General features: G+C 47.1%; 3 protein-coding genes across 18 annotated transcripts in view; 1 reads left to right on the top strand and 2 right to left on the bottom strand.

The window, feature by feature from the left end:
* Nucleotides 1–13115, bottom strand: part of ATP6V0D1 (ATPase H+ transporting V0 subunit d1) — a 37817-nt gene extending 24702 nt beyond the window's left edge. For both annotated transcript variants that reach the window (XM_081513096.1, XM_081513095.1), the window contains exon 1: nucleotides 12920–13115. In XM_081513096.1, the coding sequence (XP_081369222.1) occupies nucleotides 12920–13049 (130 nt within the window). In that variant the 5' untranslated portion in view covers nucleotides 13050–13115. The remainder of the gene's footprint in view (nucleotides 1–12919) is intronic.
* Nucleotides 13116–13218: 103 nt separating this feature from the next.
* Nucleotides 13219–26660, top strand: part of RIPOR1 (RHO family interacting cell polarization regulator 1) — a 46502-nt gene continuing 33060 nt past the window's right edge. For 8 of the 14 annotated variants that reach the window (XM_081512927.1, XM_081512935.1, XM_081512955.1 and 5 more), the window contains exon 1: nucleotides 20924–21211. The gene's annotated coding sequence lies outside the window, so the exon portion shown is untranslated. Of the gene's footprint in view, nucleotides 13724–19296; nucleotides 19561–19898; nucleotides 20076–20923; nucleotides 21212–26660 lie in introns of those variants that run through there. The other 6 variants (XM_081512931.1, XM_081512940.1, XM_081512957.1 and 3 more) reach the window with 3 other exon arrangements.
* AGRP (agouti related neuropeptide) lies at nucleotides 13877–20851 on the bottom strand. Of its 2 annotated transcripts, none has more exons than XM_081513107.1 (5): nucleotides 20645–20851; nucleotides 14790–14857; nucleotides 14543–14675; nucleotides 14293–14468; nucleotides 13877–14112 (listed from the first exon to the last, which is right to left on the bottom strand). In XM_081513107.1, the coding sequence occupies exons 2-5, from the start codon at nucleotides 14832–14834 to the stop codon at nucleotides 13930–13932; spliced, it is 537 nt and encodes a 178-aa protein (XP_081369233.1). In that variant the 5' UTR covers nucleotides 14835–14857; nucleotides 20645–20851; the 3' UTR covers nucleotides 13877–13929. The 2 variants fall into 2 exon arrangements, with proteins under 2 accessions (XP_081369233.1, XP_081369234.1); XM_081513108.1 differs by having other exon boundaries at nucleotides 14293–14384.

Raw genomic sequence — 26660 nt, 5'->3', positions numbered from 1 at the left:
CATGTCCCTTATGTGCCACATGCATCCCTACATGCCCCCCAAGTGCTGAAGAAGGCTAGGAGGAGAGGAGTCTGTCCTGAGGATGAATCTTCCATCTCCTGGAGGGACCAGAGTAGCAGAACTAGAGTGGAGGCCACCCAGGGAAGGATGGTGCTTCTGAGAGCCTGGGGAGCATGGCCTTGACTCCTGGCAAGGTCAAGCTCCTACCTGGTGCTCCCAAGACCCTTGGTTCACAGCTGGCACACTGCGCTGAAGCTGCTGCTCCAACTCTGAGGACTGCCACTGTGACTCAGGTGGAAATAAATGAAGACAACTTGGAGATCAAGGCTGCAGCAGTCTGCACTGGGCACTATAGTGGACAGCATCCCAGGAGAATTCCCTGGCCTTCTTCTTCCTAACCCAGGAAGCAGGAGCACAGGGAGGTGAGGGTGGGAAGAGACGGACAGACAGGACACACTGAGCCACAAGCCCTATATAACCTGGGAAGGGTGACTGGGAACTTGGGTGAGGGAAGCAGGGCCCAGGGCAGAGTCCCAAGGGACAGCAGCTTAAGGCAGATGCTGCACAGAGAAGCAGAGGAGATGCACCAGCGGGTCCAGCCAGACCCCCTTCCCCGGCCCTGACAGCTGAATGGTCCTGTTGCACCCCCTTGTGGCCAAAGGGAGGATGGCACTATCAACAGTCCAGAGCTCGGCTCTGGCTCCCTGTGATTGTAACAGCCTTGGACTCCAGGTACATATTTCCCTCGGGGGTGAAATGGGGGAAAAGGCTGCAGGCACCTGCAGAGCCATGGAGAAATGGAACAAGAATAGGACTGGGGTGGACGTGAGTCAGGAAAGCCAGAATGGAGACAAAGGGAGCCTGAATCTGGTCATGAGGCACTGGTCTGTCTTGCATCAGTGAAAATAAGTGGCCTTCTGAGGGGTAAGAGTGAAGAGGTTGCAGAGGAAGCCTGGGCATGTTCAGCCCTCTACACTCTTGTCCTTCAGTTCCCCCAGACCCTCCCAAGGCTCCAAATCCCTTAATTCAGCTCTCTGCTCCCTGTCTCTAATGCCTAATAATGTATCTTTTTTAAAAAATGTGCTTAATAACCCAGAAGCAGAACAATCTACAACATGGTGCACTCCTCCCCCATACCTCACATCCTAGCCCCCTGCCAAAACCCAGTGAAGAGTGGTTTCTCATCCAATCACACGAATACCTACTGAGCATTCACGCTGGCTAGGCACTGTGCTGTTGAGAACTAACAACATGCAAGTGATTTGTTTCATTTTACAGATGAGCAAACCAGCTTCAAGGCATTAAATCACAATGGACAGCGTCATACGGTTGGCCAGAAAGGGAGCCACAGTCTCCTGTTGCCTGGCCTCACACACAAGAAAGGTCCTGGTGACCCAGAGAGGCCCTAGGGTCCTAAACCTGAGCAGGCACAGGTGATTTACAAGAGAGACCATTACATCATGTGCTTACACCTGTTCATTCTTGATGTCAACCCTCCTAACAAGCTGTACTGTGTCTAACAGCTGAGCCCAAAGCACAAGAACAGCTACAAGTAGGAAAAGATGTCTAATGTGCTGTAGTCGACACCGCTGACCACATGGGGCCAGGGACAAACCACTGGAGGCAGACCTGGGCCCTCAGAGACTGTGGCTCGGTCCCATTTCATTTCACGTCTAATGGCCCTAATTCGAGAGAAGCTCTGCTATGCTCTGTGTAGGCTGCTATGAAAGCAAGAAAGCAAGACTAATACATTCCAGAAGGGGGTTATGCAAAATGTTTAAAATCTGGATCTTTTCCTCTCTGCCATCCAGAAACCCTGGTCACCCAGGAAGTCTCATCTTCAAGGGTCCTGAGTGGCTGACATTTGCCTGTGCTGAGATCCCTTGAAAAGGCCCTGAGGTTCAGACACAAGCTCCACCTCAGAAACCAGGCCCAAGAAATCAGTGAGAAAACTGAGGGACAAGAGTGTTATCACCCACCAGAGCAAGTTCTGACATGAACTCCCAGGGCAGGGCTTCTGAAACAAGGGTTATCAGTTCCTGTGTGGACTGTCCTGACCATAAACAGCTTCCCAGATAAAATCAAGCTACAGTATACACCAGTGCAAGATGTAATCAGTGAAGAGAAAACAAGAAATGTGGGGGGGGTTGGGGAAGGTGACAAGGGAAAAAGAGAAAAATGGACAGGTGAGAGGTGGGCTGAATATGGACGGGGCTCTGGGGCTCTGTTCTGAGTGACATGAGGGCCTGGCCCTCATACATCCCCTGGACTCTGAGTCTTCTGGTGTAAAGAGAAGCGAAGGGGCTTGCTGGGGGCTCCCTAAGAGTCAGACAAGTCCTACAATGCTGTGAACAAAAACGTGGAAGAATACCCTAGCATCACCAGCAGGGGTCTCGGCTTGGATGGCTCATGGGTTAAGTGCCTTCTCTTTGCTCACCTATATGTTCGAATTTCTCTTATTTTAGATATCTTCAGCAGATGTTTTAAATGATAAAATCCTTGTTCACTACAACACATCTGAACAATGGAAGAGTACTTAAAATTAAAGACTGACATATTTCCCCTCCCAGCCCCTCCAACACTTCTCTGCAGAGGCTGCCACTCCAGGCTGGTTGTCTACATTTCCAAACACATTTTCACGTGCACATTACCTGGTATTCTACTAAAATGGGGCTATATGACACACAACACTTTGCAACTTCTCACTTAACAAGATATTTCTAAATCAATCTTCATGGAATATCACACTTTTGAGCACCTGAATAGTATTCCACTGTGAGCATAAACCATGGTTTATTTAACCATTCCCCTGTCAACAGCAATCCCTCTGGTTCTAACAGGTTGCAGTTAGTTACCTACAAGGCTGGTGTGGACATCTCTGTACATGCCATCCTGTGCTCACCTATGGGATGCGACCCTGTAGGTGGGTGTGTAGGGTCACACAGTACCTACACATGCAGTGTTTAAACAAGGCAGTAAAAGCTTGTTCCCCAAGGATCTATACCAAGTTACCCTTCCACCAAATCCACTTTTGGAATTAAATATATATATATACGTTTAGGACTTCCCCAGCAGTCCAATGGTTAAGAACCCAAGCTGGTATGATCATCACTGGTATAATCTCTGGTTGGCAGGAGAAACTGAGATCCCACATGCCATGAGGCACAGCCAAAAATAAATAAGTAAAAATTATGTTTAGTTAAAAAGATGATCAAAAAAGAAAAACAGAAGGGACTTCAGTGGCAGTCCAGTGGTTGAGACTCTCGGCTTCCACTGTGGGGGGCACGGGTTCGATCCCTGGTCAGGGAACTAGGATCCCACTAGTGGCATAGCAAGGCCAAAATTAATTAACTTTTTTTAAGACACCTACATTAAAAAAAAAAAAAACTAAGAAAAGAAAGAAAACACCCTGCCCAGTCACGCAGGAAGGAGGCACGGCAGGGTGTGAAGGGGAACCCCTGGCTGTGGCTCTCTGTGCTCTGCTTGCCAAATTAGGCTCCACGCCAGGTACAGTCCTCAGGGCAAGCTTGTGTCCCCTTGGCCTGCCGTGAAGACTGCTCTCCAGCCTCCTGGCAGGACTTGCGGGCAGGATGAGGCTTCTAAGGGAGTTTGCCCTGGTGGCAGGCCAACAGATGGCCAGGCGCGGGCCGAGCTGCCACCGGCCAGCATGCTGATGACTTCCAGACTGGAATCTTCAGTGCTGCTTTCCTGGAGCTCCAGATCCACACAGCCACCTTCCTCAGACACACAGACCGAGCGCTTCTGAGACAGAGCATCTCCTCCACCACCTGTCCATGCCCTAGACCTTCTCCTCTCCTGGTGCGCCCCGTCTCAGAAGCAGTTCCAACACCCGCCCTGATGTTTGAGGTCGAAATCCTGATCTCTAACCCCTCTCACCCCTATACCTAAAGCAAACTGGCCCAATCTTGTGGGTCTCATGCCCTAAGCTGGTCTCTGACCCAGTTCTTCTGCCCACATGCCACTCCTGCCCGAGTTCAGCCCCATTCTCTCACCTGGAAAGCTAGGATAGTGTATCCTCTCGCCTGGCTCCTCCTAAACCAAACCTCCAGAGCCCAATATCCCGTTTCTAATCGCATCACACCACCAACCCTCACCCCCATCACAGTCTTCCCCTCCTCCATGTACTGAGGGATCAAGTCGAAGCTGGCTCATGGCAGCAAGAACTCCCTCCTGCCCACCCCTGGCCTCCACCCCTGTTCTGGGGGCTCGTCCTCTTGCAGCAGCAGTCAGCTGGAGAGGAAGAGTCTAGTCGCCACCAGGGATCCGTGCCAACTCATCAGTCATCGGGCATGGGGGGGAAGGGGTCTCTTCACACAGCAACGCCACTGGCCAGGGTAGCTGGGACAACACAGGCCATCAAACACTGAGGGGAAAACTTCAGGTGTGTGTGGGGGGCCCTCACAACTCAAGAGACTCGATGTAGCTGTGGCTTTGGTCCATGTGCTAACCCTCTCCATGTGTACACCCTTCCCCTGAGGCCCGCCCCCCTCGGAGCTACTCTCTCGTGCTTGTGGTCATTGGGTTGCCAGAACTGTGTCCTCTCTCCCTCTGGATCACATCTGGCTCTGAGGAGTTCTGGGCTGAGCTAAGTTTGTCTTGCTGTCTAAGCCATGGTCACCAAATTTCATCAAACCAATATATTCTCCTCTGACAAACAAAATGGAACATACAAAATGTTTCCAGGCAAGAAAATAAACAGAAACTCTTGAGCAAGACATTTCCCACACACTGACCCTGACCTAAGCGAAGGGTCTCCCTCTCGCTCTCTTTATTACAACTTTCATCCCTCCGAAGCCACATATCTTTCCAAGGCACCCGACGCCTTCGATGAACCAGCCGGAGGCAACTATCCACCCTCAGCCCTGCGTACCCGACACATGCTCTCTTCTCTTCCTAGTTCCCAATTTCTCCTGATCTTCTATGCAGTTTGATGTTTCTGAAACTGCAGATGCCTTCTTTCCACCTCCTTGACCTGGCTACTTTTTTGTGTGACAGTTTTACTGAGATATAGTTCATATCCCATACAATTTTCCCATTTTAAATGTACAATTCAATGGCTTTTAGTATATTCAGAGTTGCACAACCATCACAATTAGTTTTACAACATTTTCATTGCCCCAAAAAGAAGCCCTGTAAGCTGTTACTCCTCACATGCTCCCACTGTCCCAAAGTATGCCTCATGCCTACTGGACATTCAACACTACCTTTTTTAAAGGTCTACTGAATTTGTTACAATATTGCTTCTGTTATTTATGTTCTGTTGTTTTTGGCCATGAGCCATGTGGGATCTTAAGCTTCCTGACCAGGGATCAAACCCACAGCCCACACAGTGGAAGCTGAAGTCTTAACAACTGGACCGCCAGGGAAGTCCCTCAATTCTGCTTTGATCTCCACCAGTCTGTCCATTAGGTGCACATGCCCCCCAAGCAAGGCCTGTGTGATATGTTTTCATTACCCACTGGAGGCCCATCATGGCATCCACCTCCCAGGAGTGACGAGGAGAGATGACCATAGTGGGAGCAGCTAGCTTCCCTGATTGCTCACTCGGCACCAGGCCCTGTACTTACATGCCGCTAACATCTCAGGGCGATTCTATTAACGCTCTCATTGTGCAGCTGAGGATAAACCACTTGCCCAGGGTCACAAAGCCAGTAAGAGGCTGAGCTGAGATCCATCAGTGAGATGAGTTCATCTGTGAGCTCCGCTCTGTCCATCCACTCGTGCCTGGCCATCAGTTTCTAGCCCCGCTCTTGTCTGTTCTCATCAAGGTCACCAACGACCTCTGAACAGCAAGTCAAATGGAGAGCTGTCTGACTTTATTTCAATATCCAGGACACCTGTGTCAATCACCACCCCTTTCTTTCTCTCCTACCCACCTCTCAGGGGATGCCTTTGGCCTTTCTGGCAGGACCATCTTTTGCCGCATTCTTGCTTAGTGGACGCTCTTCCTGGGGGAGGGTCTCATCATCTAGGGTGTCTACTCTTCTGACTCGATCATCTCTTGGGGTCAGTGGCCATACTTCTACCCTAATTCCCCAAGCTCACGCCTGAGCAGCAAAAATAGCCTCCACCTCTTCACTCAAATGGCTCACAGATCCCTCAATCCCATCTTCTTGCTCTTTCCCAAACTGTTTCTTCCACATTCCTCTGTCATTTCACCTGCCACCTACATAGCTGCCTAAGCCAGGGAGGAGACATCAGCTTTGACTCTTCATTCTTCCTCAGCCTCCTTATCCAACCCTCATATTCTATTAATTCCTCTTCCTATAATTCCCCCACAATGCTCCCTGCCAACGCCTGAAGACATCTTCTCTGCCCTGGGTTACTTCTAAGACCCTGCAGACTGTTCTTCCCACCGTTAGTGTGGCCCCAACCCCTTGGAAACACACTTTTCAGACTGCAGGTACATTCTACAGTACAAAGCAAGTAGTCTTACCCTCCCATCCCCTGCATTCAGGACAAAGCCCTTCCTGTGGTTTTTGCAGTCCTTCAAAGTTAATCTCTTGGGACTTCCCTGGTGGCCAGTGGCTAAGACTCCACGCTTCCAGTGCAGGGGGTGTGGGTTCAGTCCCTTGTCAGGAAACTAAGATCCTGCATGCCACACGGTACGGCCAAAAATTTTTTAAAAAGCAGCAACAACAAAGATAAACTCTTTCCAGCCACATTCCCGGCCACATCACAATTAGTGCTGAATACCTAACTGTGCTACTAACAACTCATTAGTGCCACTCCTGGAGACACCATCTATGTTTGCATCTGCAGTTTGATGTGACTAGTGACTGGCCAAGACCAGCCTGGAGTCTCACTTTCCTCTTCCTGTATAAGACTGCCTCTTGTGAAATAATATTGAAATGCAGAAGAAAATGCTGTAATGAACAGAAGGCAAGTGACTCAGGACAGAGAGGGATAAAGTGTTCTGGAAGACAATCAGCAAATGAAGCATGTGAGCTCTTCAACCACGATCCCTGAGCATCTAATTCACTGGCTGAGGAAAACCATCCTTGGGACCACCAAGCTCACATGGAAGCTGAGAAAATAACAGAGCTCCTCCTCCTGAATGTTATATATCTGTTTACAACAGGAAGGAGATGTGCTGAATGGTCCAAGTGTCAGGGAGAGCCCCCATTCCAAATTAGGAACTCACATCTGGTACCCATCAGCTGAGTTACAGCTGCATAATCCAGCAAGTCACATGCTTTTTCAGTATTTTCCAAGTTTCTGAGTAAGAGGAGAGCTAATTCATTGCAAAATCCTGGAAATAATGACCAACTCAGCAACAATGAGAAACCCCTGGACTCAGATTATGGTCCCTAAATATCTTTTTCCTATAAAAAGAACCAGGTTGTCCAAGAGAAATGATGACTCTAGGTCTGGATCAAAACATGTACAAAATAACATTAGAATATACTGTCATCTCAGCAGTAAGGAAGATTACAGGGTTATGTCAAAAAACTTATACAATAGGCAGCATATTGTATCAGCTCCCATTGGCCAAAGGACAATCTGAACATCGATAAAGTTAAAAGCTTGAAGCACAACAAATATATTAAAAGCCTAAATGTGTTATGATACTAAACAAACAAAAAGAAGAGTAAACAAACCTCATTAGTCATCTTTGGAGGATGTTGGAAAACCAACTCATTATTTTGGAAGCTAGTAAATAAAGGAAAGAATCAAGTATTTACCTTGCCTCTCCAATACAGATGGTATTTCAGGGTAATCAAGTACTAGATTCAAAGTACTAGAGGGTTCAAAGTACTAGAACTTTCCAGCTTTAGAAGGACTTCTGCTAGCAATTGCAGAAGGAAACATAAAATTAAAATATCACCATTTTGCAACCCCTAATGAAATCATGATTCTAGGCTATAAACGTCAATGATTCCTTTGTCATAAAAAGAGAAACAACTAAACAGAAACAACTCTCAATAGAAGTACAAACATTATCTATTAAATATTGCATTTAATAACCAGATTCTAAATTAAGTTTCTTGATCTAACTACCAATTAACAAGGGACATGTTAAACTATACAGCAGAGATAAAACCAGCAAAACTGAAATGAAGGAAAACCTATAAATGAAATGACCCAGCTTCTTCAACAAATAAAAGGAAAAGTGAAAAAGAAAACCTATATACTAAAAGACTTGTGATAGCATCAATGGTTTGAAATATATGGATCATAACCGGACCCCAACTGAAACAAATTGTATTAAAAAATCATTTGAGACAATCAGACAAATTTAAACCCTAAATGGATATTTGATGACATCCAAAACTTATGTTTCTTTTAAAGGAGGAATAATAGGGTTGTGGTTATGTTAACAAAAAAAAATCATGATCTTTTTTAGAAACACAAAAATATTTACAGCTGAAATGATACACTGTCTGGGATTGACTTCAAAATAATTGGAGTGGGGTGATAAATACAGCTACTATTGACACAAGATTGATAAGAACTGAACAAGTTGTAATTAGGTGTTTGTTACTTACAGGTTCATTATACTATTCCCTCAAATTTATATATGTTTAATGATTTCCATAATAAATGAAAGTGAATAATAAATAGTTTTAAAAGGAGAGGGGAGATTTTGGAGGGCGCAGCCAGAGCCTCACTCATACCTGTATTCCCAGCAGCCAGTCAAATTAATAGCAATGCTTTTAGGCTGAAGCCAAGGTCAAAGCTGAGGGTTCAAGCTCAGAGCTATGTTAATACCTGGAACACCTGCTTGGCTCTTTTATGAGGCCCAGAAGCTGGCACAGAGTAAGCCTTCAGGAAGTGTGTTTTTAAATGAACAAATGAAGACTCAAACATCAAAATAGTACTACACATATTCCTCATGATCCGAAATATGTTCACTTAGTCACATCCAAACATCCTGAATTCAGCCAGCCTCTGCAGAAGGTGGTGCCCCAAGCCATCACTCTCTCTGCCCCCACATCCAGTGCTGAGGGGCCAGGGGCTTCCTCTCCTGGGCTCACACCAATTTTTAAAAAAAATTTTATTGTATTCATTGGCTGCAACGGGTCTCAGTTGTGGCATACAGGCTTCCACAGTTGTGTTGCGGGGGCTTAGCTGCTCCAAGGCACGTGGGATCTTAGTTCCCTGACCAGGGATTGAACCCATGTCCCCTGCACTGCAAGGCAGATTCTTAACCACTGTACTACCAGGGAAGTCCCTCACCCCAATTTTTTTAAACCAAGGGTCTGAATTCCCAGAAGATTTGTGCTCTCATCTCCCAAACCACACCAGCCAGGATTCCTTTTGGTCCCGCTGATGGCCCAACTATTTCTCCCCAACATGCTGGCCTCTCTGCCTGAAATGCTCCCGCCCCATGCGGCCCACCTCATCCCCACCCCAGCTCTTGCTCAGCTGGCTCCTCATGGTTCACACTTCAGCTGGAAAATCCTTTCCTCAGCAGGGCCTTAACCAGCCCTTTCTAAAGAGAGTTCACCTCTGATTCTCTATCACTTCTCCACTGTCCTTTTCACAACCATCACCCTTAATATTCCTTTGCTTTACCATAACAGTAATGGCAGTTAACACACTGACTGAGTACTTATCATGTACCAAGTTCATGCCAAGTGTTTTACAGGTATTATCTTTTTTTTTTCCTAAATAGTTCTCTTTATTTGGCCGCACTGTGAGGCATGTGGGATCTTAGCCCTCCATCAGGGATCAAACCCATGTCCCCTGCATTGGAATGCAGAGTCTTAACCACTGGGCTGCCAGGGAAGTCCCTAAAAGAATTATTTTGTTTAGCCTTCACAATCGCTCCATCATTTAAAAAAATATATATATAATTTTATTTTTTATTATTACCCTTTTGCAAATGATGAAACTCAGGACAGAGCAGTTACACTGCCTCAGAGCCATGAGGTAGTAAGCCCACATTTGTAACCACTATGCTACACTGATTGCTTAATGTCTTTTCCTGGCCCCTTATAGTCTCCACCCCCAGACTACAAGGGAACAAGAGAACGTTACTCAACAAAGTATCTCAAACCCTACCACAGTGCCTGGCATAAAACAGGTGCTCCATAAGTATATGTGGAATGTATGAAAGCATTCAAAGTAATAATGTGTTAAAAGGGGGGAAAAAAAGTAACACTATGTGATTTCTCTTTCTCTATCTCTGACCCACCTCCTCTTCCCCACAAGTCCGTAGGCACAGGACCCAGCTTCCAGGAGGTATTAGGCATATGCAGAAATACTTGGAGCTGGGAAGAGCTTTTGTGACCACCCAGCTCTGTCCCCTCAGTTCACCAAGAGGTAGGACTTTCTCCTACCTCTGAGAAGAGACAATTAAGCAAGGTGGACAATGGAGGATACATGGACTTCAGAGGTCCTAGGAGACTGAGTTCTAGCAAAAGAGGTCAGTACCAGATGCTCTGATGAAATGGAATGCAGGAAGGAGGGCTAGGGTGTGGTGGAGAGTCAAGAAGTACTTGCCCTACCTCCCAGAAGAAACACCCACTCACCACCCAATGCCCCGAGCCTTCTGGAAACTGTCCCATTTCTAAACATATTCTTTGGAAGCCTCCTCTCCTCAGGATACACCTACAGATCTCACCAGGGACCACAGGCTTCCTTGGTCTCTCCTTCCCACCTCCCTCCCTCCTCTTTCCCTTTTCCCTGGAGATAAAGAGGCAAAAGCATCCAGCAACAAAGGGCTGGAGGCCAGGCCTCTGATGTGACCTTCAAAAGTCCTTCTTGTAGAAGACAGAGGAGTTTCTGGGCACTTCTTCCTTCCTCTGGTTATCTCCAGCCCCTGAAATTCCTGAGCATATACAGCACAGAGTCTCAAGAATCTCAAACTCTATGTTAAGTGATTTCTAGGAAAGCAGCAGAGACACCACAAAAGCTGCAACTGGATGGAGGAGGCCAACATTCTAGCCTAGCATGGCCACAAAGGGGTTCTAAGATGGGATGGTGCAGGGTCTGGGCCTTAAAGAGTAAGAATCACTGGGCTTCACCAGGATAAGAAAGAAACAGAGGAAGTGGCTAGTGCAAATAATACTGAAAGGAGCTAACATTTATTTAATGCTTACTCTGTGCTTGGTGCTGAGCTAAGTGTTTTACATGTAATAACTTGTTTTTATCTAAGGACCTGGTGAGACAGGCACTGTTAATGTGTCAGATGAAGGATCCAAGGCCCAGAGGTGTTGAATAACTTGGTTAAATTAGGTGATTCAGTAATTGGTAGGGCTGGGATAGTCAGATTTGAAAGTCCAAAGTCCACCACAAAATGTGCACCAAAAGTTGAGAGTGGCTTACATGAAGGAAAAGAACATGGGTGAAAGACTGAGGGAATCCCTGAATGTCACACTAAAGGAATGGATGGTGATCCACAAGGGGGACCATGTGTGAGCAGTGCTGTAGGAACAATGGCCTAATGTGTTTATGGAGGATGACGAAGGATCTGCTGGGAACTCTGTGCCCCCAGAAACTCTACAGGGGTGGGGCAGGAGGGCAGTAGCAGGAGTGAGGAAAGCCTAAAAAAGAAAGAAATCTACCAAATGCCAGTTGGTAATCCAGGCTGTCCACATTCAGATTTAAGCAAATAAAGATCTTCCTCCAGTCCCAGTCAGTCCAAAAAACTCCCATTAAACACCCCTGTGTGCCAAGCCCTGCCCTGTGCAGCCTCCCCGTTTCTCCTCTGTTTGCCAGCGAGGACAATGAGGTTACTGGCAAGTTCCTACAACCCAGCACAACCACTCTCATCAGGGAGGTGAAAGACACTTTTTGCACATTTACGTTAAAACCATAATGCCCACAACTGAATTTGAAATTCAGTAAGTTTTAAAATTTTAAAGGATTTATTTTCACATCACTGGCCAAGTTTGCAAGGTCCATAATAACTGTTTGGTTTTTCGTTTGTTTTTTTAAACTGAGCTCACTTTTAACCTCAGTAAATTTATAATGAGAAAATTTTCTCCTGAAGGTGAATCATCTGGCCATCTTCCCGCTCCAGCTACCAACCAGAAGGCTAGCAGTACCTCTGTTCAAAGCATATCACCTGGAGGTCAGGGATGAGAACTCACAGCTCAGCCACTGTGTCCTTCAGTACCACCTGGGGGGCAGGGGTGGGAAGGGAGAGGAAGAAGAGAAGACTGGACTCAGGGAAGTTGCTACTTCAGTAAATCTGATGCTGTGCCTCAGGGAGTCAATCCCACTCAGGAGCTGTGTGTCCTGAGAAGAAAGGGGAACTCCGCTTCTCACCACTTCTGTGCTAGGAAACCCTATCTGAACACGCATCCTCATGGAGGGGATGGGAATTATTGTCAGATACACGTGTGTGAACTTTCAGACTTTCACGGCTCTCCCGAACACTGCCTTCAAGATACTGCTCAGCCAGTGGATCGGCAACGGAAGGAAACTCTCGCTAAGCTGGCCCAGCAATTCTCCCGAAAGGCTCACTCCGCAGGAAGACACAATGATCACAAAGGCCTTGGTGTACGTGTTGGGAGGGAAAGCAGGGGACTTTTCCGATTAGCTTCCCCAAGCGCTGCTACGAGACAGCTTTCTCGCTACGTCAGGGTAAAGAGACTTGTATGAGCACATCTCGCAGCAACTAACCACTCCCAAGAGGCCCTCTCTTCCAAACTACATGTCCGGCAAAACGGGGGAAGAAGTGGCCCCAGCAGAGGCGAACCACTGCGATTCTTAATTAAAGCTTCGCGTTTGGGCCCTGACGGAGCCGCAACTGGAGTACATTCCCTTCCGGCGCACCCATCAGCCCCCGGATTCCCAGCAGGCCTTTCAGGCCCAGATCCGGCTCCCCGACCTCTCATGCCCTTCGAGAACCCCCAGATTCCCCACCCAGACCTCAGAACCTTCAGGCCCGGCTCGATCTCCTTGCCGGCCTTTCGAGGCCCAGCAGCCCGGCCCCGCGGCTCACCCTCGAGCGTCTCGCACTGCACCAGGTTGAGGTAGTCCGCCTGGCTGAGCACCCCAGCCTTCAGGCCACGCACCAGTCCCTCCAAGTAGCCATTGTCCACGTTGAAGTAAAGCTCCGGGAAGAACGACATGGCTGCGGCGGGGCGGCTGGACCGGAGGACCCGGACCGGCCGGCACGCAGCACAACTCTTAAGATCAGCTGACGCGGCGCCCGCAGCGGGCTGTCAAGAGCGTCAGGTGACGCGCAAGCGGCTCACGTGACCACAACGGGGCGGGGCTCCGCTTCCGGATGGTTTCGGCGCAGAACGCTTGCGCAGGTGTAGGCTGGGGCCTGCCCTCTGGCGCCTGCGCGCTGAAGGGAGGCGGGGGCGGCCCTCCTGCTCCCTGGAGGGAGCGGCTTGGAATGTTCCAGGCCGGCCGCTTGGTGGCACCCGTGAAGCGGAGATTCGATTGGGCCGTCACTCTAGATTTCCTGAGTCTGGTACACCCTGGTGCTGTGGCGGCCCCAGAAGTAAAGATGAGTGTGGGCAGCCCTTCTTATGCTTGGAAATATTCCAGACTGTTGAGCCATCTTTCCCCTGAGAGGGACTGAGGTCTGGTGAGGGCCAGGCTTCGCTAGGAATCACGCGTCGAGTTAGCCGCAAGCAGGCTCTGGAGCCTGAGGTTTGTTAGCATACTGTGAGGTACAACCTCTCTGCCACCCTGTGCCCCCCTTCCCCACATTTATCATAAAAGATTCTCAAGAGCAGAAGCGCGGCCCTTCTCTGTTTCTCCCAGCGGTGCCTGGCGCTCTAAGAGCTCGCATGTAAGTGATTCGTGATGGGATAACACAGGCCCTGGAGTTGGGGGGGGGTGGGGGGGTGTGGGTGTGGGTGTGGTGTCATGGCTTAGAGGAACCTTCGCCCCTTCCCCCACCTCCGGCGATGGTCACGTTCGAAATAACGCCACAACCCTGGGGTTGGTCCCATCATTTTATTGGTGCCCCCCAGCCCCGACCCTGACGTCGACTAGCTAGGTGCGGCTGCAGGGGTTCGTGGTGGTACCCAGCTTGCGGCAGTAGCAGAAGGCGTTGAAGAAACGGCAGTAGCACGTGGCGCACGGGTCGCAGCAGGGTACCTGGTGTCCTAGACAGGATTCGTGCAGCCTTACGCAACGACGTGAAGAGCGTGGCTTGCGTCCTTCCGGATCTAGCACCTGCAGGGTTTGGGGAACATGGGCCTCCAAAGGCAGGTTCAGGGACCGGCCCTGATCAAGTTTGGAGAGGAGGGGAGGGATGGTCTGCAGTGTTGCCCCAGGTGAGAGGGTCAAGTAGAGATGGAGGTTGACGCCCCCCATTTAAAGACAGTGGCCACACCCCTTGCCCTGAGCAGTTACCTCTGCTAAGGCCTTGGCCTCTGCCTCCTGCAGCAGAGCCTCTTCGGCCTGTTCCTCCGTTGTCCTCTTCAGCGACGGCTGCAGGCTTAGGCCTGGGACAGGTAATATGAGGGCAGAAACCCCCCATGCACAAGACACCAGTCTCCCAGGCCTGGGATTGGGGAGGGGGAAAGAGGCTAATACAAGGCAGAACAATTTGTGACCAGAGGGTGTCCAGGCCCCACCCGGCCCCATCACTGCCCACACTGACCTTGGAGCTCTAGGAATAAGGCTTCGTCAGGCCTTCCGATGCCCTCCAGGGGAGCAGAGCCCATTTGGGCCCCCTGCATGGTGGGCATTGCCAGCAGCAGGGCACAGCTCAGCAGTACTGTGGTCAGCATGGCCTGGCTCAGCAGGAAAACCCCCCACTTAGTCCCTCTTCATCCCTGGAGCACCTTCTAGGTGCCCTATCCTAGACCCCTAGAGAGTAGGAGTCTCAGCCCAACCTGAGGACTTACCTCTGCTTGCTGGATCCTTGCCGCAGGAGTTGCTGACCGTTCCATGTCCTCGGCTTATATGGCAGGATCTAATGAAAGACCCACACGTGACTGCTTCCTGCAGCCAGGGTATGAGGGGCCCTCCCCAGAAGGTGGGAGCACAATTCAGGCCTCTCTCACTGGAACCAGGGCTCTACAAGAGGGGTACCCATCTCCAATTTGGAGTGAGGTCTCCAGGAGCCCATCAAAATTTGGGAACAAGATAAGGTGCCCAGGGCCCCCAAATTTTTGCAGGACAGGGACCTGGGGGATGGGTAGGTTGGAGTCATTAGCAATAATAAGGCAGGCAGCCCTGAACGCTTAATTTAATTTGTGGCCCCGGAGATGGTCATTCAGACCCTATGCATGGCATGTTTCCTTTGCTTCCAGGAACTTGGGTCAAGGGCATTGAAAGGGGGGTGATGGGCCAGTGGCCAAAGCCGGGTGGGGTTGGGGTGCAGACGCAGACCCTGGGTTTTGGAGAGGAGTAAGGAGGGGAAAACACCACCTAGCCAAAAGCAGGCCCTCTACCTCCCTCTCTGGATCAATCTCTGCTCCCCCTTCTTCCTCCAGGCTTCAAGATCCCACCCCTGCTCCTACCCCCACACCATTTTCTGCCTGCGGTTCCTGGAAACCAAGATGACCGAACGCACTGTTCCCTCCCCAGGTGGGCGAGCAGCTTCAAAGTAAAAAGCTTTCAGACCGCCTGCTTCATTAGTGCTAATGGCTGCTCCTTTCCTCCCTGTGTTGTCAGACTTTTGCCCATGCCTGGTCGCATCAGCACGAGGCGAGTGTGAGGACTGCCCTTTCATAGAGATAGTGGGACACACAGGACTTCCTGCCCCAGCCCCCGCTCACCACCACCTCCCCAAAGGGCACTTGATCACACGCTTGCCAATTGGGGAAAGGGATGCAGGCTGAATCAGCTTCCAGGACTCAATGTACAACCTGAGCTGACCTAAGACAAGAGGAGGATGAAGAGGCTGTTGGGGCTTGTAGCCCAGGTTCACATGGGCTATTCTGACCAGGGCGAGGCCTGAGGAAGTCCTTCTAGAAAGCGGTTGGAAACTATAGGTTATCATCTGGAGCTCAGTGGCTGTCTTCACTTGGATATGTGGACACAGGGTATTGGCCTCAGGGACTGCCCAGGTCCCTGGTTAGGTCCGATGGGGAAGACAATCAAGAAAAACAACCATCAAAACACAGTGGAGGGACTTCCCTGGTGGTCCAGTGGTTAAGACTCCATGCTCCCAGTGCAGGGGACTTGGGTTTGATCCCTGGTCAGGGAGCTAAGATACCACACGCCACACAGCATGAAAGTGAAAGTGGAGTGAGTGGCTCAGTGTCCGACTCTTTGCTTCCCCGTGGGCTGTAGCCTACCAGGTTCCTCCTCCTATGGGATTTTCCAGGCAAGAGTACTAGAGTGGGTTGTCATTTCCTTCTCCAGGGGGTCTTCCCAACCCAGGGATCGAACCCAGATCTCCCGCATTCCGTGCAGACACTTTACTGTCTGAGCCACCAGGGAAGCTATGCCACACAGCATGGCCCCCCCCCAAAAAAATACAAAAACAGAATGACCGGAGATATATAAACATTGGATATTTAAAGATATTAAAGAATAATTGTTAACTTTTTTACTTGTGATAATAGTACTGTACTCAAGATTTTTTAAAGCATTGTTCTCTTTAAAACAAAAATAATGTATTTAATGATAAAATGATATGAAATATGAGGTTTGCTTCAAAATAATCTGAGGTGGGGGAATAGCAGAAGGTGATATAGATGAAACAAAATTGTTAGTGGAGTTGGTAATTGTTGAAGGTGGGTGATGAGTACATGGGCTTCATTATCCTGATACTGCTACTTTTGTATATATTTGAAATTTTCCATAATAAATATTTGTTGATGCCCTTTCCCACCCCATCCTCCTCCTGCCCTCAGCTCAGTTTCACCCAGCCACCTTCCTACCACTGAATTGGCCCAAGCATGATCTATGGGTTTCTTGTTACAGCTCTATAGCTCTATTCATATCTATGTGTGTCTATGACTTGTGCATCAGTATTTAAAGTTAATATTCCATTGGCTTATCAAATTTTATTAGTTTTACAAATAATCAGTCTTTGGCTTGATCTTTCAAATTTTGTTACAATTAAGTTCCTGCCTTTCTATCATTTTCTATTGTCATAGTATTTGTTGATCCTTACACGTTTGTCTTTCTTCCTGATGAACAGCGTTGCCTACACCTAGTAGTCTACAAAGGCTCCTCGGGAGCCCTTTCCATCTGCTGAATACAAACACTGAATGAGTGATTTTTCAGGTCTGGAACTGGCCTGATGTTCCCAAGACAAGGCTTTTTGGCAGAAGGACCTTCAGAAATGTATGACATGTCCCGGATGGAGGATTTGGGAAACCTGGGGAGATACAGAGCCTGCTTCTTGAAGCTGGGGATGGACCCCAGGCATCAAGACCCTGGCTTCAAGGAGGAGGAAGGGGAGAGTGTGAATGCTCTGTGCCAGATAGCCAGTGTGGGGACAGAGAGGGATGCTTGAACCCTGCGTGCCTCCTCTTTTTCTTCCAGCAATCTAGTCCTCACCCCAGGGGTGCTGTTCCTGCATTATCCTGCAGGGAGCAGCAGAGCACTGACTGGCACTCCCAATCGAGCTTTCTCCTGATACCCAGATCCCCAACTGGAACACTTCCCCCCTTCTCCCCGCACCCCCCCTCCCGCCCCCATGGCTCATCTGTAGGGCTTCCGAAGGCTAGAGGTTGCCTGGAGAGATGCGGTCCCCTCAGTCATCCAGGGAGGGGAACAGGATGAATAGGGGGTTATTCCAGGCTGGTGTCTCTCCTTCCCTCTCTGTTTCTGTCTGTCTGTCTCTCTCTCTCTATATATATATGTATATATGTAATTTTTTGACTGAAGTATAGTTGACATAATGTGTTAAATTCTGGAGTACAGCAAAGTGAGCCAGTTATACATACATATCTTCTTTTACATATTTTTGTCTATTATGGTTCATTACAGGATGTTGACTATAATTCCCTATGCTATAAAATAGGACCTTGTGGTTTATCCATTCTATATATAATAGTTTGTATCTACTAGTCCCAAACTCACAATATAACCCCTCCTGCCCCCTACTCAGCAACCACAAGTGTGTTCTCTATGTCTGAGAGTCTTCCTGTTTTGTAGATGAGTTCATTTGTGTCATATTTTAGATTCCACATTTAATTGATGTCCATATGGTATTGGTTTTTTTTTCTTTCTGACTTCACTTTGTGTGATAATCTCTAGGTCTATCCATGTAGCTGCAAATGGCATTATTTTGTTCTTTTTTATGACTGAGTAATATTCCATTGTGTATATATACTACATCTTTATCTCATTTTTCAGTGGACATTTAGGTTGTTTCTATGTCTTAGTTATTGGGAATAGTACTGCTATCGATGTAGGCGTGCATGTATGTTTTTGAATTATAGTTTTGTCTAGATATATGCCCAGGAATGGGATTGCTTGATCATATAGTAACTGTATCTTTAGTTTTTTGAGAAACTTCCATACTGTTACCCATCATGGTTGTATCAATTTACATTCCCACCAACAGTGTAGGAAGATTACCTTTACTCCACCACCCTCTCCAGCATTTGCTAAATGGCATCCCACTCCAGTGCTCTTGCCTGGAAAATCCCATGGACAGAGGAGCCTGGTAGGCTGTGGTCCATGGGGTTGCAAAGAGTCGGACACGACTGAGCGACTTCACTTTCACTTTTCACTTTCATGCATTGGAAAAGGAAATGGCAACCCACTCTAGTGTTCTTGCCTGGAGAATCCCAGGGCCAGGGGAGCCTAGTGGGCTGCCATCTATGGGGTCGCACAGAGTCGGACATGACTGAAGCAACTTAGCAGCAGCGGCAGCAGCGGCAGCAGACTTTTTAACGATGACCATTCTGATCAATGTGAAGTGGTACCTCACTATAATTTTGATTTGCATTTCTCTTGTAATTAGCAGTGTTGAGCATCTTTTCATGTGCGTATTGGCCATCTGTATGTCTTTGGAGAGAAGTATATTTAGATATTCTAGGCTGATGTCTCTTGAACCCTCACCTGAGGGGCGTCCCACTGTGATCAGAAGCCCCTAGGTGGGAAAGTCATGTTTGTTGCACAGAAACCAGTGCCTGCCATTCTCCCATTCATTCGTGAACTGTTTGAGCGCATGCTTCATGACCAGCACTGTGCCAAGGTGTCTAGACTTCAAGGCTAGGTCAGATACCATGATGACCTGAAGCTCCTGATTCTGGGGTCGACCAAACTTCATGGGATTGCTTATTGCCATGAAAGTGTAGGCTGAGGTCAAGCCAGGGAGAGCGGGGCATGGTGCAGGGCCAGCTTTTGGATGGAACACCCCTTCCCCTGACTGTAAGAAGGCTCAGGCCTAGAGACACTCCTTCCCCCTCAGACCTTGCTCTAACTCCTTCTTCCTCTCCCCAGACAGGCCTCCCCTTCCATGCAGATGGTGGGGCCTTAATTGGAGGCCCGCAGAACAGCTGAGCTGTGGCTGGAGTGCTCAGATGAAACTTGCGAAAAGATCCAAGGAAGACAAATAGGACCAGCCAATCTGACTCATAGCATGTGACTTGCAATTTGGACACATGGGCCCCTCCAAGGTGGCAAAGGGCATTCTCAACTCCACCTTCAGCCCCTTCTGAAGACATCTGCAAACCCCAGTATCCAAATCTTCAGACACCCAGAGAGGTAACCAGTCCCTCCTCCTCCCTGCCAGGTCCTACTTTTCTGGGTGAAATCTTCAGTCTCTGGAGATGTTGCATGACCCTACCTTCTGCCTCAGGTTATCCCTGCCCTCAGTATGTCCAAAGAAGTACACCAGCCCCCACACTCCCAAGAAATCCACCAAAGTGGTGGAGAGCTTGTTCCATTCCAGGTGATAAGAGGACCCCTGAATACAGCAAAGTTTCTGGGGAGTGAAACTGAGTCCCCAGCAGCCCTCCACAGAGGCATGGCACTGTTGGACTAGGGAGGGGGCACTTGGGACGTCTCCTGAATTGTTTCTGTTTCACCCCCAATGAATGGAGCAACCTGACCCTGTGAGGATGTCTAGTGGTTCAGCTGCAGCCCTAGGAGCAAAGGTGATTGCGCAACAGGAACCACTGGACTCTCTGGAAATGATTCTCAACCTAGCAACTGCTCTTTCTGCTAAAGACCCAGGGATCCGCCTACCTGCTCACCTCTGCCACTCATGTTCTATGCAGGTAAGAACAGAGGCTACAGGAAATCTGAACATAGGCAAAAAGATGCAGCCTAGGGTAATGGGCACAGAGGTATGATGGTACCTGGCTTGACAGGTTCAAAGTGAGCCCAAGATCAGCTCAAGAAAGCAGAGAGAGCTGCAGCTGCTCCCAGAGTTCTCTGGACTCTCTCCTTTCTGCAATTACCCCTCCTCATCCCCTCTGCCTCCAGCTACAAAGAAGGTCTAGGAGGTGTAGGTATGAGAGCTGGGAGGGGATGGAGTCCTGTTGGGGAGCAGTTATCTGGGGGTGTTGGATGGAAAGGATAACCTTCCAGCTGAAACCAGACCCCCTGGGGCACATCCCTCACCCAGGCAGCAAGCCCTTGCTTGGTATGGGAGGAAGAGCTCAGAGGGTGGCCCCTTCCAGCAGCCCGACTGGTCACCACTTCCCAATTTTGCCTCTGTAGGCCCTACATTAACTGTCTCCACAAAGCCCTGGATAGGGGTCCTCCTCCCAGCTCTGGCCAAAGGCAGACATTGTGTCAGGACGTGTCATAGAGGCAAGTTTTCCTCCTGGCCTTATCCATTTACCTGCTAAGGTTTACCTAATGTCCCATAGCAAGACTCCCATTCCATGTACTCTCAGTGGAATATGGAACTTCCCAGGTGGCAGTAGTGGTAAAGAACCTGTCTGCCAATGCAGGAGACAGAGGAATCACAGATTTGATCCCTGGGCTGGGAAGATCCCCTGGAGAAGGGCATGGCAACCCACTCCAGTATTCTTGCCTGGAGAATTCCATGGACAAAGGAACCTGGCAGGCTACAGGCCGTGAGGTCACAAAGAATGGAACACGACTGAAGCGACTTAACAGAAGCAGAATATGCTAAGAAGAGGTGGCAAGAATACACAGAAGAACTGTACAAACAAGATCTTCATGACCCAGATAATCACAATGGTGTGATCACTCACATAGAGCCAGACATCCTGGAATGTGAAGTCAAGTGGGCCTTAGGAAGCATCTCTATGAACAAAGCTAGTGGAGGTGATGGGATTCCAGTTGAGCTATTTCAAATCCTGAAAGATGATGCTGTGAAAGTGCTGCACTCAATATGCCAGCAAATTTGGAAAACTCAGCAGTGGCCACAGGACTGGAAAAGGTCAGTTTTCATTCCAATCCTAAAGAAAGGCAATGCCAAAGAATGCTCAAACTACCACACAATTGCACTCATCTCACACTCTATCAAAGTAATGCTTAAAATTCTCCAAGCCAGGCTTTAGTAATACGTGAACCATGAAATTCCAGATGCTCAAGCTGGTTTTAGAAAAGGCAGAGGAACCAGAGATCAAATTGCCAACATCCGCTGGATCATCGAAAAAGCAAGAGAGTTCCAGAAAAATATCTATTTCTGCTTTATTGACTATGCCAAAGCCTTTGACTGTGTGGATCACAGTAAACTGGAAAATTCTGAAAGAAATGGGAATACCAGACCACCTGACCTGCCTCTTGAGAAATCCATATGCAGGTCAGCAAGCAACAGTTAGAACTGGACATGGAACAACAGACTGGTTCCAAATAGGAAAAGGAGTATGTCAAGGCAGTATATTGTCACCCTACTTATTTAACTTATATGCAGAGTACATCATGAGAAACGCTGGGCTGGAGGAAGCACAAGCTGGAATCAAGATTGCCAGGAGAAATATCAATAACCTCAGATATGCAGATGACACCACCCTTATGGCAGAAGGCGAAGAAGAACTAAAGAGCCTCTTGATGAAAGTGAAAGAGGAGAGTGAAAAAGTTGGCTTAAAAAAAAAAAAAAAGTTGGCTTAAAGGTCAACATTCAGAAAACTAAGATCATGATATCCGGTCCCATCACTTCATGGCAAATAGATGGGGAAACAGTGGAAACAGTGGCTGACTTTATTTTTCTGGGCTCCAAGATCACTGCAGATGGTGATTGCAGCCATGAAATTAAAAGACACTTACTCCTTGGAAGGAAAGTTATGACCAACCTAGACAGCATATTAAAAAGCAGAGATATTACTTTGCCAACAAAGGTCTGTCTAGTCAAGGCTATGGTTTTTCCAGTAGTCATGTATGGATGTGAGAGTTGGACTATAAAGAAAGCTGAGCACCAAAGAATTGATGCTTTTGAACTGTGGTGTTGGAGAAGACTCTTGAGAGTCCCTTGGACTGCAAGGAGATCCAACCAGTCCATCCTAAAGGAAATCAGTCCTGGATGTTCATTTGAAGGACTGATGTTGAAGCTGAAACTCCAGTACTTTGGCTACCTGATGCGAAGAGCTGACTCATTGGAAAAGACCCTGATGCTGGGAAAGATTGAGGGCAGGAGAAGAAGGGGACGACAGAGGATGAGATGGTTGGATGGCATCACTGACTCAATGGGCATGGGTTTGGGTGAACTCTGGGAGTTGGTGATGGACAAGGAGGCCTGGCGTGCTGCGGTTCATGGGGTCGCAAAGAGTCGGACACGACTGAGCGACTGAACTGAACTGAACTGAAGCGACTTAGCATGTACAGAGAACATGGAACTAAACATCATTATCCCTGTTTTACAGATCAGAAATCTTTAAGTGACTTAGCTTTGATTACTCAGCTAAAGAAGGGCTGGACTGCTTTCCCTTCTTTCTCTCATGGCCCAGTGTATGTTTTAGAGCTGGAGAAGAGGCATGGTTATTCTGTGTGTGTGCTCGTGCCAGGGCAGGCTCAACCCTAAGGTGTCTCCCCCCACACACCTCCTGCTTGTGGGAACTTTCACTCACCTACAGAGGTGCCAAGAGTGCAAAGATGAAAGCAAGCCAGCCACTCCAGTGGGCTAGGTTGGCTGCCAGAGCTGTGCTGAGTGTCCTTTACTCTCGGTTACATTTCTAAGTAACTCATGAATCAAAGGAGAAATCACAAAAGAAACTAGAAATGTTTCAAATTGAATGATAATGAAAAACAGTGTATCAAAACTTATGGGAATGGACTCCCCTGGATCCAGTGGCTAAGACTCCCTGCTCCCAAAGCAGGGGGCCTGGGTTCGATCCCTGGTCAGAGAACTAGATCCCACATGCTGCAACTAAAGATCAAAGATCCTGCATGCCACAACTAAGACCTGGCACAGCCAAGTAAAGAAATATTAAAAAAAAATTTTAAAACTTATGGGAAGCATCTAAAGCAATGCATATTTAAGTAGATTTACTAGAAAAGAAGACTGGTTGAAAATTAATTATATAAGCTTCTTCAAGTGGGGGAAAGATATTTTCAGTAAACAGTGTGGGAGCAAGTAACTGTTTTACCTGTACCTTTTCCTGCTTTCACAAAAATTAATTTGAGATAGATCATCAACATAATTGTGAAGGTAAAACAAATAAAGATTCTAGAAAAAACATAGAATATCTTCATAACCTTGGAGTAGGCAAAGATTTCTTAAACAGGACAAAGTACCAACCATCAAAAGCTAATAAATTAGACAGTTTTTATGAAGTCTAATTTATTAGCTTTTGATGGTTGGTACTTCTGGTCATTAATTAAAGATAATTAAGAGAGTAAAACGGTAAGCCACAAACGGAAAAGAACATTACAATGAACGCATAGACTCAAAACATGACTCAAAGAATTCCATAGTCATTAAAGAAAAAGGACTTGAACAGACCCTTCACAATAGAGGATTTCCAAATGGCCAACAAGCATATGGAAAGGTGCTCAACATCACTAGAGAAATGTAATTCATAGAGAAATCTGAATTAAAACCACAATGAGATACTGCTATATACTGAATAGATTGGCTAAAATTTAAAAGATTGACAGTACCAAGCATTGGCAAGGATATGAAATAACTAGAACTGGTAAGAGGTAAATAAGAAAACTGTCATATAGCACAGGGAATGTAGCCAATATTTTATAATAACTTTAAATGGAGTCTGATCTATAAAAATATTGAATCACAACGTTGTACTCCTGAAACGAATACAACATTGTAAATCAACTATACTATACTTTAATTTTTAAAAATCTAATATAAGCTACTTCCTACCTGTGGGAATATAAACTTCCTGAGACAAGTACTGAATTCTTGACAAATATGTTATTACAGGTTACAATTTGAGTTTTCTGACCATGAAGGTAGCTACCAGGAAGGCTTAGTGGACCATGCGTGGGTACTAATTCTCCTAGCCAGTATTGTTTGTCTATGCTAAATACTACTATGTACATGTATATATTTACAGGAAACCATTAGAATTCACTGTATGTGCAACCTTTCAGTTAATGCACTTTAGTTAGTGGTGATCTTAATAACTTAATTCAAAAAGAATCAGCATAATCACTGTTTTTTGTGTATATGTCTGCGCTCAGTGGTGTCCAGCTCTTTGCGACCCCATGGACTATAGCCCACCAGGCTGCTCTGTTCTTGGAACTTTCCAGACAAGAACACTGGAACAGGTTGCCATGCCCTCCAGGGGATCTTCCTGAACCAGGGATTGAACCTGCCTCTCCTGTGTCTCCTGCATTGGCAGGCAGATTCTTTACCACTGAACCACCTGGGAAGCCCCAGTATCACTGTTGGGCAACCATAACTCCCAACACCAAACTTTCTCAACTGTTCTATTTAAAAATCTCAAGAGGGAGAGGATACTGAACATGCTTTTATTTAATCAGGATTGATGAAATTATACCTTTTAATTAAGCTAAATTGGTAGTTTAAAATTCTATTTTAAATTTGTTAACCAAAAACTATATTGTGAAATAGAGTCAATATTTTGTTTCATATTTAATGGCATTTGTTTGACATAATGCTGCTGTTAAGTCACTTCAGTCGTGTCCGACTCTTTGCGACCTCATAGATGGCAGCCCACCAGGCTCTACCGTCCCTGGGATTCTCCAGGCAAGAACACTGGAGTGGGTTGCCATTTTCTTCTCCATGATTGACATAATAGGATTTAATATTTGTAAGGTCTCATATGAATTACTTTTCTGCCTGCACCCTTTAGAAAAAATTGTGAAAGTCACAATATCAGTAATCTTTTCTCCGTAAGATTCAGTTCAGTTCAGTCTCTCAGTCGTGTCTGACTCTTTATGACCCCATGGACTGCAGCAAGCCAGGCTTCCCTGTCCATCACCAACTCCCAGAGCCTACTCAAACTCATGTCCATCAAGCTGGTGATGCCATCCAACCATCTTATCCTCTGTCATCCCCTTCTCCTCCTGCCTTCAATCTTGCCCAGCATCCGGAACTTTGCCAAGAAGTCAATTCTTCACATCAAAGTATTGGAGCTTCAGCTTCAGCATCAGTCCTTCCAATGAATATTCAGGACTGATTTCCTTTAGAATGGACTGGATGGATCTCCTTGCAGTCAAGGGACTCTCAAGAGTCTTCTCCAACACCACAGTTCAAAAGCATCAATTCTTCGGTGCTCAGCTTTCTTTATAGTCCCAACTCTCACATTCATTCATGACTACTGGAAAACCGTAGCTTTGACTAGACAGACCTTTGTTGGCAAAATAATATCTCTGCTTTTTAATATGCTGTCTAGGTTGGTCATAGCTTTTTTTCCAAGGAGCAAGTGTCTTTTAATTTCATGGCTGCAGTCACCATCTGCAGTGATTTTGGAGCCCCAAAAAATAGTCTCTCGCTGTTTCCATTGTTTCCCCATCTATTTGCCATGAAATGATGGGACCAGATGCCATAATCTTAGTTTTTTGAATGTTGAGTTTTAAGCCAACTTTTTCACTCTCCTCTTTCACTTTCATCAAGAAGCTCTTTAGTTCTTTGCTTTCTGCCATAAGGGTGGTGTCATCTGCGCGTCTGAGGTTACTGATATTTCTCCTGGCAATATTGATTCTAGCTTGTGCTTCATCCAGCCTGGCATTTCTCATGATGTACTCTGCATATAAGTTAAATAAGCAGGGTGACAGTATACAGCCTTGATATACTCATTTCCCGATTTGGAACCAGTCTGTTCCATGTCCAGTTCTAAACTGGAACCATGTCTGGTTGCTTCTTGACCTGCATACAGATTTCTCAGGAGGCAGGCCAGGTGGTCTGGTATTCCCATCTCTTTAAGAATTTTCCAGTTTATTGTGATCCACACAGTCAAAGGCTTTAGTGTAGTCAATAAAGCAGAGGTAGATGTTTTTCTGGAACTCTCTTGGTTTCTCGAGATCCAACAGATGTTGGCAATTTGATCTCTGGTTCCTCTGCCTTTTCTAAATCCAGCTTGAACATCTGGAAGTTCACAGTTCATGTACTGTTGAAGCCTGGCTTGGAGAATTTTGAGCATTACTTTGCTAGCATGTGAGATTGCAGTAGTTTGAACATTCTTTGGCATTGCCTTTCTTTGGGATTGGAATGAAAACTGACCTTTTGCAGTCCCATGGCCACTGCTGAGTTTTCCAAATTTGCTGGCATATTGAGTGCAGCACTTTCACAGCATCATCTTTTAGGATTTGAAATAGCTCAACTGAAATTCCATCACCTCCACTAGCTTTGTTTGTAGTGATGCTTCCTAAGGCTCACTTGACTTCGTGTTCCAGGATGTGGCTCTAGGTGAGTGTGATCACCATCGTGGTTATCTGGGTCATGAAGAACTTTTTTGTATAGT

The sequence above is a fragment of the Giraffa tippelskirchi genome, chromosome 7 (assembly GCF_054371585.1).
Source record: "Giraffa tippelskirchi isolate mGirTip1 chromosome 7, T2T-mGirTip1v1.2.pri, whole genome shotgun sequence".
Taxonomy (NCBI): Eukaryota; Metazoa; Chordata; class Mammalia; order Artiodactyla; family Giraffidae; genus Giraffa; species Giraffa tippelskirchi.
The sequence above is the reverse complement of the archived record's forward strand: the minus strand, read 5'-3'. Positions and strand labels throughout refer to the sequence as shown.